This window comes from Octodon degus, unplaced genomic scaffold (assembly GCF_000260255.1).
Source record: "Octodon degus isolate 3935 unplaced genomic scaffold, OctDeg1.0 scaffold00052, whole genome shotgun sequence".
Taxonomy (NCBI): Eukaryota; Metazoa; Chordata; class Mammalia; order Rodentia; family Octodontidae; genus Octodon; species Octodon degus.
The window spans coordinates 1,009,860-1,028,605 of NW_004524628.1; the positions used below are offsets into that span (position 1 = coordinate 1,009,860).

Here is an 18,746-nt window from a genome sequence, read left to right on the forward strand (position 1 = left end):
CTGTGGTGAACACTCTTTCTTTAAAATCTCTTTTATAGAAGGCAAGTACACAGTGCCAGCTAGCAATATCACCAAAATACTCCAGGATATAATTAAGCTCAAGGCTTAGTTTCTCTAAGTGGCGCCTTTGGATGTTGAATGCTGTGCCAGGGTAGAAACAGTTTAAAGATTGCTCATGGCAGAGGAGATACTTGCTCCAGAGACCTTCTCAGCTTGGACCTTGGGAAAATCTGTTTTGGATCCATTAAGTACCAGTCCTTGCACAGTTCTTCTTTTAGAACACAGCAAGGGAGAAAAATATAGGTAAAAAGAAAAGAAGTACACTGTGCTGCTGGTTCTTCAAGGAGACTGACGGAAGGTGAGAGTTTTCAAGAAACTCCGCAGCCTGGGATTCTAGCCAATTTAAAGATACAACAATCTGGATGTCGTGTGTGTAAACACTAACAGGATGTTAAGACAGGGACTTGGCAGATGTTCTTGGGCCCTGTTTTTCCTCAAACAGGGAAATGATTAGCAATGGTCCTTACAATCAAAATCGGCAATTAAATGTTGTCCCTGGACATTGTGTATTTGATTTTGCACTGCTGAAAGGATCAAAACAGGATGTCATAAATAATGGAGCTCAGAGAATATTCACCATGAACTCATTTGTGGAAGAACATTGGCTGATCCTACATGATGTTAGAAAACTTATTTGTGCTTGTTTCTCCCCTAGTCAATACCTTTATTTCAATATTTCATTACAATAACTGGCAGCATGCAGGCTGATGCACCTAGACAGGGAGATAGAGCCAACAGGACAGTGGAGGTCCTTTGGGGTAACTTCAAGCTCCTCAAGCTCCTTGTAGGGAAAAGGGGAAATTTAGGATGACTTGTGATCATGTATCCCTTTTCCTTCAGTGACCTAAAACAGACCAGACAAGCTCTGGGAGTTTTCAGATGAACCTGATAAGCACACTGAGTCTTTAAAGGACTTACTCAGATCTATAAGCTAGGTTGGAGCGATTTAATGTTACACTAAGTCAGACATTGTCTTCTAATGAGAGACAGTGAATGCCCACTTTAATCGGTGAATCTCCAAAGTGTATTACAGATATCAAAGATGTACCTTTCTGAAAGGTTTAAACAGAGTCTCGCTATCACTACCGAAGAGCTGATTACATAGAGAACCCAAAATGTCTTGAAGATCTCTTCAACCATAGCACTGAGATTTCTTCTGTATTAACTGCCTTTTCTGTCCCAAGTGGAATAAATCTCTTGCAGCCCGGGATTTTAGGACCTTTGATTTAGAGTCCTACATGAGAAAGAAAGAACTAAACAATATAATTAGGCCAGTTACATTTACTCTTTCACTGTCTATCAAAAGGTTGAAAAGTAGTCATTCAGGTCTTTTGATTATTGCTTTCATTTTCTGTTTGGAAATACAGCTGACATCAGTCACAACTTTTGTCCCTGGAGACAAGTGTTCCTAAGGGTTAGAGAACCACCTCTGCAAATCTCCTGTTCTTCACTGTCCTGCTTTCCTGAGATGGTCAGATTTATTTTTTGTGCCAAGCTAGGAGTCACTCCTCTGTCCCTCCTGAACTGCCCTGGCCTTGAGAAATACAGCTCACCACACTGTTCAGCCCAGGCTCTCTTCTGTGGCTGCTGAGGACCAGGTCTCCACGATGGTGAGTTGCCACTCCTGAGGACCCTCCCATAGTAAAACCTACCTTCGCCTTTCCTTGGGCTATATTCTAAATCACTGTTCCAGATTCAATCATGAAATTCTCAAAGAATGAATTCAAATTTTAGCCCAAGTTTATCTAACTTAAATCCTTAGGCAGAACTAGAGATTAACTCCTCTTTCCCCCCCCCATGAATGATCCTGACAATTTTTTAAAGTACAGATAACTTCACTGATAGAACAAAACATTCCTAAGAAGCATTATGAGTTTAGTAACAGTCTTAAAGAGAAACAGGTATTAAAAAGAGGTCGCTCTTGTAACAATTTCTCAGTAGAAGTCTTATGTGCAGGCCACTCTTCTCAAAGATAATCTCTTTCTACACCCAAGAAAAGCCTTCTCTCTTTTCTAAAAATATTAAAATTACCTTTAACAGTCTGTCCCATTGGAAGGACAAGCTACATGTGGCTATCAAAACAGCAGTTTTGGCCATCAGATGGGACTACCCAGGAACTATGGCTATCAAAGAAACCATAGGTAGTTTGTACAGCTAGATATCTCAATTGGATTACCATCAGCCTTAGGTCCCATCTTTGTTGTATGTTATGAGATGGTGCCAAAAGAAACTATGAGAAGATTCGATAAATGTAGCTCCAGAGGTCTCACTAAGATTAGTCTCTCTCTAATCTTAATCTCTAATGTCTAATCTCTCTCTAATCTTTAATCACTCTCTAATCTCTAATCAGGGAACTCTCTTACATTTATTGAGGGTTAAAAACAGGCTAAGGAATGTGCGTAACTAATTTAGTATAAACAATCCATTATTTACATCACCTTCTAGCATTTACCAATCTTTAAATCTACATATCATTAATTGGTAATATCCCAGTTAAAGGAACAAAGAACACAAACAGGTGCCTCTAGGAATGTGCTGTTCCCTGTATCCCAGCTTGCTGGGATTGGTGCAGATGACACATTTCTTCAGGCTTTTGTTCTTAGGCTCTGTTCTTTGTTCTTGCTTTCTGGGAACAATAATCTTCTGGCTTATATCGCTAAACATCTTAAAAACTGTATCTGCTCGGGCCCACAGATAGCTCAACGGATTCAAGAGCCTGCTTAGGCAACTCAGGGACCAGAGTTTGATCCCAGCATGCTGTGCTGAGATAGCCACTGAGACCGGGCATGGTGGTGCACACCTGTAATCCCAGTGCGTTGGAGGCTGAAAACAGGAGGATCACTATGAGACTGATCTGTGTAGTGAGAGCCTGTAGATGCTGTACTAAATACATTAAAAAAAATAAAACTATATCTGCTTTCACAGGCATAAAAGGTTTTATTCCTTCTAATCCTTATTACAAAAGTTCTCTGTTAATTGACCCACAAAAAGTTCTAACTTGTCTATGTATAGTTATAAATTTATTTGAACACAACTGTTTCTCTTTTTTGCACTTTTCAAACTTTTGCCTGATATTTATGTCAACTTATAAATAAATGTCACCAAGAACAAAGACATGCTTCCACCCATGTTGTCACCTGGTGAAAATGATACCAAAATTGGTTCTGTGAATATGATGCATATTGTTTTCCTTGTAAAATGTCTCAAGACTCTCACTGGTGAAAATAATGTGCTAATGGTTATGATCTTGTTCTCATAGATTGTCTGAGTTACTCTTCTCTTGTTGCTGGGACGAATACCTGACATGCAAAATGAAGGAAGGAAAGGTTTATTTAATACACAATTAATGGAGGTTTCAGTCCATACTCGGCTGGCTCCAAGGCAGAGTGGCACATGGCAGAGAGCAACCTTTTATGGCAGCAGCAAAGGGCAGAGAGAAAAAGGGAGGCATAGCACCCACAATGCCTACAAAGAGTAAGTTTATCTCCCTTAAATCGCATTCAGGCTATGTGCTCCAGGCTGGTTGTAGAACTCACACCCATAATCCCAGCAGCACTCACACACATAATCTCAGCAGCACTCACACACATAATCCCAATGGATCATGAGTGAATCATAAACTCTGAAAGTCTGCTTCATGACTGCGTGAGACTTGGAGGGGACAACTAGACACAAAACATAACATAGGTCATCAAAAATTGTTAAGATCTTCAAATAGACATGTTTATAGTTGGGGAGTTGTTGGACAAGGATCTGCTTGGTGAATAAAGGAGTAGTTGCCTGTTGTTGTGATATGGCAAACAGCCTGTGGGCTGTTTCAACTGCTGCAATTATAAAATGAAAAGTTGGAAACCAAAAATTTACAATGGCTAATTTCACATACTATGTAATGGATAAAAAGAGGCTTAGAATGATTGGTAATGCACTTTAGAAATTTCCCATTTTTTCATTATGGGTGGACCATTGTCTCCCACAAAGTAAGGCAAAGCCTACATTAAGGCAAAGAGCAAGAGTAAGGCTAAGACTACCAGCACTAGGCTTGCTCCAAGGTAAGATCCTGGCTAGCTCAGAATCACCACCACTGTCTGCATCATCCAACAATTCAGACATAATTTTCTTCCATCAATAATACAGAGGTTATGGTTGCCTTGTGGACTTCTGTTCCACATGAACAACAGGTCATCCCAGACCTCTTGCTCCTTCCTCCCATGGACCTTATCACCTGGCAGGAGATTGGAGCCCACTACAGGGGTCTTCAATAAGACCTTTAAACAACACTTACCATTCTTTCTCTCCATTCCACTATTTACCGAACTCACATTCATCAAAGCTCTGCCTACTATGTCCCCAATTCTGTGTCATTACAAGTAACTTATGATCATTCTTTTTCCCTCTTTTGAATTTCTTATAACGTCATTGTTACTGTTTTGTTTTATGCTTTTCTTTAAATGAATTTTACATGTTTATATCTGGTAATCTGAACAACTAATTTGAAGAAATAATCATGTAAAACAGCAACCATTGTTGAATTCCTATTACTTTGTTTAGTGAAATCTTATACCATTTCTAATGCTGTTTCTTTAATCACTATTTTGTATTCTTTAAAAATAAAAAAGAAAGGCAGGCTAACCAGAGGGAAGTGGTTGAGGGGAGGGGATTCAAGGAGTGTCCATATCAGAATCCCAGGTAGTGGAGCAACCTCGCTTTATTCAAGAAGAGTAGGTATGGAAAGTATTTTTTCTGGCTGGAAGTCTGACCTCAAGAATAGGCATGTGAGGGCCAGGGATATAGCTCAGCAGCATTAGCACCTACCTACAAGCAGAAGATCCTGATTTAGATCCCAAATACAGCAAAACAAACAAGCAAACCAGAATCAGCGTGCATTGCAAGAACTGCTGCTTCTGCTCTTCCTGTATGTGAGGGCCTGTGCTTCTGAGGGAAGGGTCCTCGTCACGTGAACATTCATGTTCAGGTTCATAGAGTGATTGTGTACTACATGTGCCTGCATAGTGTATTTGCAGGTCAGGTTACAGATTTTTCCCTAATGGAACACTAACAAAATGAACAGTAGATTTAATACTTTCCCTGTAAAGAAGCTACAAAATTCCAGAAAATAGACTAAGAGTAAAAAAATATAAGAGTTGATGCTTCTATTTGCAATCCTTTTATGAATAAAAGGACAGTACAATTAGTTTGAGGAGCTACCTTAACTCATTCAAACTGAGATCAATATCTGTGTGTGTGTGTGTGTGTGTGTGTGTGTGTGTGTGTGTGTGTGTAAGTTCATCCAGGTGAATCTTTGGGGAAGTTGACTGTATTTCAGTGATTAAAGACTAAAGTTTTATACAAATTGAGACTAAGATGCCAAATTGGCCTGCAAATGGATGCCATTCATCAAGCCAACTATTTAATGTCCGGACTTTGCCTTTTAAAGAATTTAATTCCCCAGGGTGTCTTGATACATCATCTCACATTTTTATTTGAAGCCATAAAATTCTACCTGCTTGAAAAGGCTTTAGGTAGTAAGGTCAGACACACCCATTCTGGAGTCTCTGCTCACCTTCTCCATCCATCCAGCACCACTCTCCAGCTTTTGCTCAACCCTTGGTGAGTTCTTTCAGGTGGTTCTAATGTACGAACAATAATTCTTATATGAGTTGACTTACAATCACCAGTTTTCACACTTCATTGTAACCAATTATGCCCTCTGTGGAAGACCATCACATGGCCCTTATGCGTACACAAGTGTGACTGTTTTTACTTTCCATTAGTGTAAGATATATGGAGGTGATGTCCCTGAATTTGCTCCCAGTTTAATTAACTAGTCTGGCCAAGGCTAGGCACATATCTTCATGAAAGCAGGTGGGTGACAATGGACTAACATATAGTTTATTATCAATGGCTATGACTGAGCTTAGCTAGTCGAGCTGTGATATCATAGGGCTGAGATATGGGATAGCATCCCTGATGAGGCCTGCATGACTCCACAGTAAAATTCCTTCCCAGAGTTGGATACCAAGCAGGTTACTCAAACCTAAATCAGGCTGTCCTTGTCTCCTTGGCAAGAATGCTTTTCATCATCCGCTGCAAAGCTTGCCAGTGTTGCCACTCATCTCGTCTGGCACACTCATTTGCTATCCCCTCACCATTCTTCCCAGTAAGTAAATAGAAGTATTCTGGATAGCTCCTGACCTTTTTTTTTCCTAGAGAAAAACTGGTGGTCCCAGATGCCTTCTATGCGCTGCTCTACTTTGTCTCTTATTGTTTGTTTCCTGAAAGCCAGGCAGGAGATTGGAACAGTCTCTAATGATACTGTGTGTCAAATGGTTCATTTACGATATTGTAACTCCATCATTTTATTTTTTTTATATTTTAATCTTTATCAAGAGAAAAAAAGTGAGAACAGAGACAAAAGCAAAGCAACATAAAATAATAAAAACATGTAAAATTTTATTTTACTTTCATCTTGTTCTTCAGATTTATCTTTTGGGGGAATGTTATGATCTTCAACACAAACATGCAATAAATAAAAACTTTTATATTATTGGTACAATTGTGTTAACAAGAACATTTTGGACCCCCTCCTCTGGGTCATGGGTTGGCACAGGAAATGGGAGGGTACATGCATGTAACCAGAATATAGGTTAATTGAAGTGGACTTTGTAGCCAAACAGATGGTGAGATAATTTTAGGAAAGAATCAGAGTGAATCTTAACCTAATTCCAGTGATATGATCTAGTGAGGGTGATGGTTCAGAAATGAATATCTGCAGGTAGTGTTGGGACAGTCAGAACGAGGTGGGCTAGGGGTGGTCTGAGCTGCTGATGACCCCCCCAGGGCCCAGTGGCTTCTTAAAATGTTACTATTTTTTAAACTTAAAGATTGATCCTCTGGCTGGGAATTAGCCACCCACATCCCAGAACTGATGTAATCCTTAGGATCTAAATAGAAGTTGGTGTTGCTAGTGAAGCCCCTATTTTGGGTGAGGAAGACAGGTTCACCTGGCACAGAGGAGGTGGCTATGAACCAATCAGGGTAGATGAGAGACTCAAAGGTGGATGTGGAGCCCTCCATACTGTGGACAAAGAGATATGACTCTTGTGGTATTTTCTTCCAGTACAGCTCCATGATGTAGATCTCCTGGATCAGAAAACAGGCTTAATAGTGATGAGGAGGACAAAGCTAGCTGTCCAAACAGGCACGGGCTAGTTTTCAACAGCCTGGCTCCATGCTAAGATCCCATGACACAGGGGCTGCTGATTTTTCTCTGGAAAAGAGGGGAATTTGCCTCTCCTTCTTGGGAGCTTCTGGTACCCATTCATCCTTAGGTTCAGGTAAGCCTCCAAAAGGACTTGTTCATTACACTGTCCACAATTACTTGTAGTGCTACTTGTAGTACTATAAATTTTCAGCTTTGCGCAGTAGCAGTATCCTAGCCAATGAGGTTTATCCGAGGCACGATTATTGCTAAAAGTACTATAAATTTTCCTTGGGCATGTGGATATAAACATGAACTCTGCTAAATTCAGAAGAAAACAGTCTCTCTTCATTTCCCCAACGTGATTGCTTTTATCTAATGAGAGCATCCCTTGTCTTAAAAGAACTTTATTTATTTATTTATTTATTTATTTATTTATTTATTTATGGCCACCTCAGCCCTCCCCGGAGGCAGGGCTGGCGCAGTATGTGGTGCTGGGTATCCAACCACAGTCCCTGTGCGCTTGCCTAAGCTTGCCTAAGCAGGCACTTTAGACCACTGAGATATCTTACCAGTCCCTTAGAGGAGCTTTAGGCAGAAGCTTATTAGGACCAAGAAGCCCCCATTCCTTGGCTTTTCCGAAACCTCTTGGTGGGAGTGATGACCATCCTATAGCACCACTTACTAGCTTGAGGGCTAGAAATGTCAAGTTTTTGTCCTAGTAGTGATAACTCAGGATTATAGAACTATAGCTTCCCTTCTGAAACACATGAAGTGACATTATAAGAGTTCATTTGATGCGACTCTCAGTAGCTGCATATCCACTCACCTCCAGCTGCAAAGTAGGCTTGCCCTCAGTTTCTGTGCAGCGCAAACTAAGATTTTTGTTCTTGATTCCCAAGTATACCCAATTGCCTCTTTCTTTATCACGGAGTTCTGGGCATCTACACGCTATTACTTCAAGAGTGACTATGAACACAAGAATGAATGAAGACGTAAGGGTCCAAGCACAAGGAAGTCAGTACTCTGATCTCATACCCAGTGAGGCTTCTAAACCAAGGGATACTGAGCATCTAGGACATCACCCAGGGGCTTTTCCCAATAGCCACATGGCTGAGACATTTGTTAATTTTCTTCAACCCATTTCCTTTTCTTTCCCTAATATCAGAACCTCAGTTCTCACCAGGATAGAATACTTTCCAAATGTAAAAATAAATTTCCCTGCCACCTTTGCAGCTAAATGTAGTTATGTGCTTAAACTGGCCCATATGATATAAATAGAAGTATCAGGTGGCATTTCTGCAAGTACCTTTTTCTAAGAATTATCATGGGAAAGTATCTCACAAAAGAAATCCCAAAATAGGAGCCACTGAACCACACCAGAATGAGATGGTAAGTATTGGAAAAGGAACTTATTAATCATATTAAATTTCAATGAGGGGTGAAGAAACAGTAGATCAGATAAGTGTCCCATGAGTTTGTGTATTTGAACCCTAGCTTTGGGAAGTGGAGCTCAAGGCAGAATGCAGAGCGCTCTACAAACCAGGCTACTTTGGAATAGGAAGTAGACAGAAAACTGTTTAGCCAATTCTCTCAGGAGATGTGGATACAATGCAGTGATGATTGGCCCAGGAAAATAGAATTGTCATAGGAATAGAATGTGAGAATCAAGAGTTTTGTAGTGTGAAGATTGTAGATATTACAATGGATTGTGTTAGTCAGCGATAGCAAACACCCATCTGAGAGGTAAAATAGGCCAACATGGAAGTACTGAATAAAGGAAAAGAGGCTCAGATAGATTGACTTTGGATGACAGAAAAAAGATAGTCCCACATTTTTAGAAAGCAAAATACTATATTATACAATTGTGCAATCTGGTGATACAGAGAAGGAACTTAAATCCAAAAATATAATTCACATTTCTTACAGTTGGGCGGAACTCCAAGGAAGTCAGCCATTGCCTGAAAAATAATCTCCCTGCATCTGAAGATGTTTTCTTTTTAATATTTTTTATTTTTAAAAGAGTATAAAATGGTATTAAAACAAAAATTATAAATGACACAGAATTTTACTAAACAAAACAATATGAATTTCACAGTAGTTGTTGTGATGCATAGTGTTATCTCCAAATTAGTTGCTCTTATCAGATATAGGCATGCAAAACTGGAAAAAGAAAGGAAAAAAGAAAGAAATGAGTAAGAGATTAAGAAGACAAAAAGGACAAATAATTTTTAAAAAGAGACAAAGCAAATTAAGCATCAACTGCTCCTTTCCATAGACCAGCAGAAATTCACAGTGCTGTTGTCCAAGCCCTGCTCCCTACACACATAGATAGATCTCTTTCCCAACTCCCTATCCTGTCTTTCTCCTCAACTCAGTAATTCCTTCATTTTGAACAGGTTCATCCCCTATTCCCAGTTTCTATTGCACCTCTCACACTTTATTTTCTCTTTCAGGTTCTCACACTAAAGAGACAATATGACGTTTGCATATGTGGGTCTGATTTATTTCATTTAAGAGTATGGCCTCTAGTTGCACCCACTTACCAATAAAAGCTTCTAATGTATCCTTTCTTAAAGTTGACTAATGCTCCATTGTGTTAAAATACCACATTCAAGATATTTTCTTTTAATAAGGGGAGATGTCATCCCCCCAAAATCCTATTTCCAGGCACAGGAGTTTCTTTGTAAAAGGGAGACATCTTGGCCTTTCTTGCCTTTCTTTTAGATACTAAGCTGGTGCCCAGAAGCTGATGAGGACAGGGAGGGCTCATGCAGGCTTACATCTATCCCTAGAGGACATGGGGTCCCCTACAGGAGTAACAGTGGCTTTGAATATCACTCACCAGGCTCCGTGTTGCTGCTAGATGGAGCTGTTATTAATACATCTCCACACAGGACCCATACCATCTGGCGAAGATCACGAATATCATAGTATCTAGGTCTTTCAGTTTCCAGAACTGTCAGATCAGGGAAAAAAAACCCACAAAATTCAGGTGAACTTATAATTAACTTTCAAAATTTCAACTACAGAATTCTTAGAGCAGGTGTATTTTTCTAAGCATATTTGCCAAGGAGGGAAGAGAAAGAGAAACAATGCAGGCTGGTTTGTGGATGAAATCGTCAAAAGAATGTAAATACATTCATTGTCCTAAGCAAATTTCAAGACTTATTTTTTTTAAAAAATCTAGAGTTTATGTCAAAAAAATTTATCTATTTATTTATTTTAAACATAATAAAAATAATAGATAAGATATTAGAAATGATACAGAATTTCCCCACAGTCCCCAAAAGAAGACAATAGGAATTCAACAAAGGTTGTTATCCTGCACATTGTTGACCTTGATGTAGTTGCTCAGATTACCTGATATAAGGAAGTAAAATGGATCAAAATAAAAATTGTAAGCATTAACTGCTACCTTAAAAAAAAACCAAAGAAATTAGTAATACGGTCATCTTAACTATCTTTTGTGTTATGCAAACATCATTATTTCCCCTTTTTTTCTTGCATTTTTCCTCTCACATTCCAATTGTTCATTCCTTTTGAGCAGTTTCTTTCTCTTCAACTGTATCTATTGTAGCATTCAGATTTTATTTACTCTTTTAGGTTCTTACATAAGAGGTCAATGCAATGTTTACACAGGTGGGTCTGATTTATTTCACTTATAAGTATGGTCTCCACTTACATCCATTTTTTTAATAATAGCCACAGGTTTATCTCGCTTTATAGCTGAGTAATATTCCATTGTGTAAATATACCACATCTCTTTTATCCATTCCTTGATTGATGGACATTTGAGTTGTTTCCAAGATGTACCTATGATAGATTGTGTTGTTATAAACATGGACACACATATATCTCTGTGGTATGATGATTTCATTTCTTCTGGAAAAATACCCAGAAGGGGAAGAGCTATGTCCAATGAGAACTCTACTCCTAGCTTTTTGAGGAATCTCTACACTGATTTCCACAGTGGTTGCACCAGTCTACATGCCCACCAACAGTGGAGAAGAGATCCTTTCTCCCCACAGACTCTATAGTAGTTGTTATTAGTAGATATCTTTATGATAGCCATTCTTTCTTGGGTGAGAAGGAATTTCATTTATCTCTCCCAGATTGATAACACAATGATATAGTAACAAATGGACAGCTATTGTATCTGTACACAAGTATATTGGGGCTTTTTCTTTATCTTATTAATCAGAATGAACAAGAATGTTCAAAACTTTTCTAAATGCAAAAAATTACAAAATAATTAAGTACTCCAAGATGTTCTCATACCTATTCCTGGGGACTTTCACCAGAGCTAATACACTTAAAGCAGAGAAAAATGAGGCCTTGTACCATATTATCTTTGGTAAAGTGGGATAGAGTAGCTCCAGCCTCCTTTGTAGTTTACCACTTACACGCAGTGTCAGCCATTTGAGCTCCTAGCTTCCTGTAAGGAGAACAGAGGAGGTGAACGAGATGTAATAAGCAGCTGATCACAGAGAGAAGGAACATACGTTATCCATGATATGTTACCTTCAATATCCCCTGGAATTTTGTATCAAACTTTAGATAAAGCTTCTCTGAGCCCCAGTCACATACAACTATTTTTAAATTTTCCATTAGTAAAACATGGGTATACAGATAAATAAGGTTCATCTTGGCAGTTTAATGCATGCACAAAGCATACTTTGCTCATATTCACTGCTACCACCTGATTTCCCCACACTCTGCACTGGTCTTACATTAAAGTGGAAGGCTCAATGTGTACAACATAGTCAGCTCATCTCCATTCACTTACTACCTACTCTAACCATCTCTTTTCATTTCCTTCCTCTTACCTAATAATGGTCTCAAATGCAGATATTATGGTAAAGATGATAAGAGTATGTTCAAGGTCAGAAAACTCTAAATAGAACAGAATAGAATGGAAACTTCACTGCCTGGGTTGGCCAGCATGGTCCTGGTTCTCTGGGATGTGATGGCCATGAGATGCCATCCATCATTGCATTTGATATAATTAAGAGGTTGTAAAGCATCGGGCTGCCCCAGAGCAGTAAGACTCTGAGTTCAGGGAAAGGAGGGAATGTGTGTCTCTAAGAAAGGTTAAAAGACAAGTAAGCAACATCTATAGAACACCAAACAATTACTACAAAAATTAAGCTCACCAGAGCTGGGGAGATGGCTCAGTGGAATAAGTGCTTCCTTGGCAAGTGCAAAGGCCTGAGTTCAATCAGTTCCACCAAAAAAAAAAAAAAAATTAAGCTCACCTTAGCACATCCTTGTAAATTACCAGATAGCTAGGAAAATATCAGAATTTTGAAAATAAAAAATCACATGTAAATGTAAAAACGCTTAGGAAAAAAGGAGACTCTCACCAAAATCTCTAAAAGCCAAGAGAATTTTGAGTGAAGTATGGCAGACCCTAAGAGCCAATAACTTCCACCTCAGATGAACTAACACATCGAAGGTGTCCTTCATCAGACATGGGGAAATGAGGTAGTTCCATGACAAGGACCAACTCAAATGATGTATTAATACTAAAGCGATCATTCAAAAAATTCTGGTGCATAGTCTCAACAGAAATCACAAAATAAAAACAGCTAAGAACACAAAGGAAATTAGTGAAGTCAATGAATAAACAGCAACAAGAAATGCCATAAGGAAGGAAAACAAATGATTGCTCAACAAAGAAAGCAATGATAGTGAATAACTCATACATCTCCGGAATCATGGCCTCAACTCTAATTAAAATACAGAGATAGTCAGACTGGATTGAACAACAGAGTGAAACAATCTGATGGCTTTCAAGAAACTCATCTAATCCAAAAAGATATTCACAGATTCAAGATTAAAGTATGGAAAACATTTCAAGCAGCACAAACCTGAAACAAGCAGGGTAGCATTTGTAATATCAGACATGACAAACTTCATGCTAAAATTTATTAGAAAACATAATGTTCACTGTATCATAGTTAAGGGAACAATCTAAAAAGAAGAGGTAACATTAATAAACATATATGCACCAAATCCTGAAGCAACTATATGCTTAAAATGAAATCTGCTGAAATTAAAAGATCAAATAAACACTAACACAATCAGAGTAGGTGATTGTAACACCCCACTTTATCAGTGATGGATCAACTAAACAAAACCCCAAAAAAGAAATAACATAGGTGATTCACCCTTGAACACATGGACTTAAAAATATATATACAGAGAATTCTATCCCTTTAAACAGAGTACACACACTTTTCAGCAGCATATTGTACTTTATCCAAAGTAGATCACATACTACTCCACAAAACCAGCTTAAGTAAATATAAAATAATGTAAATTATCTCATGCATGTTATCAGACCAATGTGGATTGAAAATGGAAATAATGAGAAAAAGAATTTCAATAAAAGCCAAAGCTCTTGGAAAGAACTTTGCAGTTGCAAGAGAAAAATTCATTGCTTCCCCACTCTCTTTGGATGGATTGGATAGAAGATTGGAAAGAGCTTACCTGATGCTGTGGGGAAGTTCCGATAGAGCATCACATCTTCCAAAGTCTTCCACCTTCCAGCTCCAGGCTGAGCTGATACATATAAAGGAGTGACAGGGTAGTAGGTATGAACAGTCCTCTCTGTGTAGGGCTGCTCTTCCTCTTTACTACCTGCACAAAGGAAAGAGGCGGAGCCTGGCCCCTTCCACACACTCACACAAGTTGGCCAGCCCTGAGGAAATGAGTAAGCTGATGCCTGACTGGACCCATGATTATTATGAATGGGTGTAGATTTATTTTGATTATGGGTAATTGGAGTTCTGCATGCCTCACTTAACTGTATGTCAGGTACTTTTCCCATGTTTGGGAAATTTTCTTCCATTACTTCTGAAAATTGTCTTTTTATGTCATTCATGTTGCCTCCTGCTTTTCTCTTGACCTATCATTCTTATATTATTTAACTTTTTATCATGTTGCAGCTGTTAAAATCTATATTTCCTGGTTCCTTGTTATTTTGAAGAGAACTTTCATGATCACTAGCTGTAATCCTGTCTTCAAGGTCTGAAAGTTTATCATTGGTTTCAGTCAAACTTTTTTTCCAGCTTTCAATGGAATTTTTAATTTCCTGGGTATCTCTTTGAATCTGTTTCATGCATTTTAATTCTTTCCTGTATTGCTCATTCCTCTCTGTCATTTTTCTATCTCTATTTTTTAAGCTGTGTATTCTTTACATATGCTAAGCAATCATCTCATTATGGTTGCCATTTTTTTTTATCTGAGAGATTATTCCTGATCTGATTTTCCCTATTGCCTGATAGAGATTTTTTTTACTTCACATGCTATCGTTTTAGAATATTCAAGTATGTGACATCTAATTTCTTCTATTTCAATGTTGCCTGGACTTTTTTCTGACATGAGTTGAAGGTCTGAGATTGCATTTTTCCCTTCTTCTTGACATTTTCTATTACAAAATTTTTATTCTGTTTTCTGTGATGATCCTTGTTGAGTTTTGGTAGTAGGTAGCTATATCACTAATATCTAGGCCTCTCTATGAAAAGGCTGTACTCTAGGAATATCTTCTGTTTGTAGGAGATCCTTGGCTTGTGTCTGTCCCAAGATTCTACCTTCCCAATTAACTGAGAGGGGATTGTTGGTTTCTATTTGGCCCAGCCTTGTGGTGTAAGGCTGTGATGGGGTTATTTCCCAATACCTTCTTAATATTGTCAAACACGGAAAATAATTGGTTACAACAGGTATGATATCCTAGCTACAGTAGTACAAGTAGCAACAATGACAGCATCAAGCTGAATTTAGAAATTGACACACTGTGGTAAGGATTGATTGTGTTCTTCAGACTATAGAAGCAAAGTCTATAGTTATATACCAGAACCAATCATAAATTAGGAGTTTGTATGCAGTGTTTCCACTTCTTTGAGTAGGTTTACACTGGGTTCCTCTAGATGGGCCAGTTACTGTGTCCCTGTGTGCTTCCTGAACTGTCTGTCTGCCCCACAGTGTAGCAGAATGGGCCAGGCACCTGTGCTCCTAGAGACCAAGGTTACCTCAATAGCAGAGAGGAAATGGATGGGGCTTCCCCCTTCTGAGTGGCTCATAATGGTGCCGGCAAAACTCCTGCAATGATGGAGGGCTGATGGGCAAGGTTTCTCCCCTCCTGAGAAGATAACTAAGGCTCTATAACTGAGTGTTAAAAGTTAAATCAAATGATATCTCAAAATGTTTTCAAAAAACAGTTTGTGATAGGTTCAATACACAGCTATTATCTCAATTTATGGCATAATTTAATATATATATGTAAATCTAAGCTTTATAGGTATGTTATTAATACTACATAAGTGTAGTACTTACGATGTGACTTGTATATGTTATAAAATATGCATCTTGTTCTTAAACCTGAAATGACCAAAGGTTGACATCTCTTTCAGCTTGGTCCTGCCATTTAAAACTTGATGTTTTAGTTTAAAATTTTGCTACTTTTTGATTAACATACTTGCATATTAAGTAATAAGTCTATTTTTGGTCAATGGCACAGTTTCCAAAATATACAAAAACCTCAAGATGATCATTTCTTCTGCTCAGTGTGGTTACACCCTATAAACCTGTTAGAAATCTAAATTCTTCCATAAGTACAAAATGCAAGCAAATAGAGACAAAAAGTTCTGTACACATCTGTGAAGCTAATTATAGCTACTTCACAGTATACTAAATGTGTTTTTGTTTCCCAAGCACACAGGGCTTCAGACACGCAAAGGTAAAAAGCAGAAAGCCTCTTATTATGCTAATGACTTCCTGACTAAAGTTGCTTGTAGTGATAAAATTTTTTACAATTGTTATATGATTGTGTTAGGTCAGAATGTATCTCATGACTGTTATGTTACATCTCCAGGCTTCAAAAAATTCTCTATGAATTCACTCTATTGCGTAGGTCTCAGGTTCCTAGATCTAAAAATCTTTAGATAATATTTTGTGTATGAGTCCAGCAGTTGCTAAACATTTCTTTTCCTGATTCTTAATCTGTTCATAAGGATTAAAATAACTATATGTCAGGAACAAGAGCTACTCAACCATCTCTATACAAAGGACAAACGTGCCTTGGTTACTCAAGACAAGAGGTGAACCAGAGTGCAGCCTTGGGTGGGACTGCACATGCAGCCATGACCACAAGATGGGGCAGCCATAGTACACAGCCTAACTGCAGAGTCTCGTGTGATTCTCTTTTCTTTCTCCAGTTAATCTATCCCAAAAAGGACACAAAAGAGATCTAAAAGACATGCAGTACATCTTAAATGCTTATACAGAGCTCAATGCTTGTCTCCAAAATGTCACTTTTAGATTTTACTTGATAGATTTGAGCCTAGTTCAAGATATTTTAAAAGACTGGTTCGTATTCTAGGCAATCTCCTGGATGGCACCATAGATTGCCACACCCTACTCCCGCAGTGCCCAGTGACTTCCAGAAGGCTTTTTCACAGTGTCCCTTTCCTTAGGAAAAAGCCTCTCACCTTTCATTTGACCTGAACTAAAAAGATACCAACAGACAAAGGCACTTGCCTAACACATCAGAGAGTCATCTTTCCCTGGCTTAACACAAATTACAGAGTACATGGAGCCACGGATATTTACACAGAATGCTCTATGTTTATCTCCTGAGCCACTTCACCAGCTAAGTCTGCCTCTTCAGAAGAACTTGTTTTCCTTAGGAAAAAGCTAGCCAATTAACATCTCAATCAAGGCAGGACATTTCCCAGAGGGTTTTCTCTGAACATACGAAAGTCTTCAAACTTTATCCTGGCTAGGGGGTCTATCAGGATAAAGGGACTTCAGAAGCCACCCCAGAAGGGAAGACCTCCTCCCATTCCTTTTCAGGTAAGACCTTACAGCCCCACTGACTGCAGCCATGAGACTGAAGAGAAATAGTTTCCTCCCACTGCTGTTTTGAGGCAGGAGGAGGAGCAAGGAGTACTCTATTGTAGTCTTGAACAAAGGAAAAAGGCTTCCACAAAGCAAATTGTTCCCATCTCACTCCCTTGTGAGAAGGGGCCAGGGAACATTTTGGCTGCTGCTTATAGGACAAAGAGAAATTAGTCTTCCTCCATCACTGCTGCAAGTGAGGTAAGGAGGTTGTCAAGCAAGATGACAGGGACTGCCTCAAGCTTCTCACATTATTTATGTGGTTTTTTTTGTGGGAAATTTGGTTAGCTTCCCTGCCATGGCTGCACCTCTGTACTATATTCTCAAGAATTGAGAGAAATTTGGTTCTCAATCCTTAAGAAACATGTTCATGCCTATGTACAGGCTTTCTTTACTTTGAGAGATTGTCCTAACTTTCTTTCCCCTGGGAGACAGTAATGTTATGTAGACTCAGTCCTGTTACCAAAGACAAAGCCTCAAACTTTGTTTTGCAACAAGGAGAGACAACAAACAAACATTCCACTTAACAATCTACACTCTTTTCTATTGTAAGGTATTCTATAATAAAACAAAAATCTAAATATACTTTAAAAAAAGTAAACAACATGGCTGTCATATAATAATTTCAACATAATTGTGCTAAAATGCTATGTTATGCTTTAGATTTCAAACTATTCTCATAAAAATTTATAACTATTATCTCAAATGACTCTATAAAAATTGACTTCTAAAACAATCATTGTTGCTCTCACTTCAATACTCATGTCACTGATCTTCTAGGTATTCCACAACTAGGACTCTAAGAGCAAAGCTAAATATGTAACTGGGCTAAGAGGACAGCCAGTATTTTGGACCTGTCTCTCCATAATAAAATAAGGACTCAGGACATGAAGAAACGTCTCTACACAATCCTATCATTCTGGTGTGTCACCCAACTGCCTGTGAAAGGAGATTGTTAGACCTCAGAGGATAGAAGGCCACTGGCAAAAATTGTATTAAAAGTAGAGTAACCATGAAAAAAAAAGATCTCCCATCCTTCTATGGGAAACCCTATGGTCAAGTGAGACTGTGACTCATCCTGGCAGATGACATTGGATGACAACATATTAAAAGACTCTGTACACAGCTCCAAAAATAAGCTCTGGGCAGCCTTTACTGATGCTAATAGACAACAAAGGGCAAAATCTAATTCATACAGGTCTCACTTAAACATGGCATTAAACATCCAGCAAGACAAGTTCAAGGCCAGTCTGGGCTACATAGTAAGTTCAAGACCAGCCTGTACTACACAGTGAGACCCCTGAATCTCTCTCTCACACACACACCAAAAAAAAAAATCCAGCAAGGAAGTATAATCAACAAGATATATAGAAATATTAATAGTAATTTCAGCTAAATATGCAAAATAGTTTGCAAGCCTATATACGGGCCCTGCTGATAGTCTCCACCTAAATCTATAGTTTGTCCTATTGTAGTTCAATAAGGCAACAAAGCCACAATAATACCTCTAAAATCCAACAAAATTCTTTTACTTACTTAAGTAAGATTGCTCTTTGACAACACAGAGCCTCTATACTTTTATGCT

General features: G+C 38.5%; 1 protein-coding gene and 1 pseudogene across 1 annotated transcript in view; one reads left to right on the top strand and one right to left on the bottom strand.

Annotated features, from left to right (window-relative positions):
- Window positions 1–18,746, bottom strand: part of LOC101591777 (interleukin-36 beta-like) — a 37,030-nt gene that overhangs the window by 13,309 nt on the left and 4,975 nt on the right. Inside the window, exons 2-5 of the mRNA XM_012515155.2 lie at window positions 13,754–13,903; window positions 10,104–10,217; window positions 8,088–8,227; window positions 6,974–7,200 (exon numbers count right to left, since the gene is read on the bottom strand). Coding sequence (XP_012370609.2) covers window positions 6,974–7,200; window positions 8,088–8,227; window positions 10,104–10,217; window positions 13,754–13,903 — 631 coding nt within the window. The remainder of the gene's footprint in view (window positions 1–6,973; window positions 7,201–8,087; window positions 8,228–10,103; window positions 10,218–13,753; window positions 13,904–18,746) is intronic.
- LOC111817262 lies at window positions 7,471–7,595 on the top strand (annotated as a pseudogene).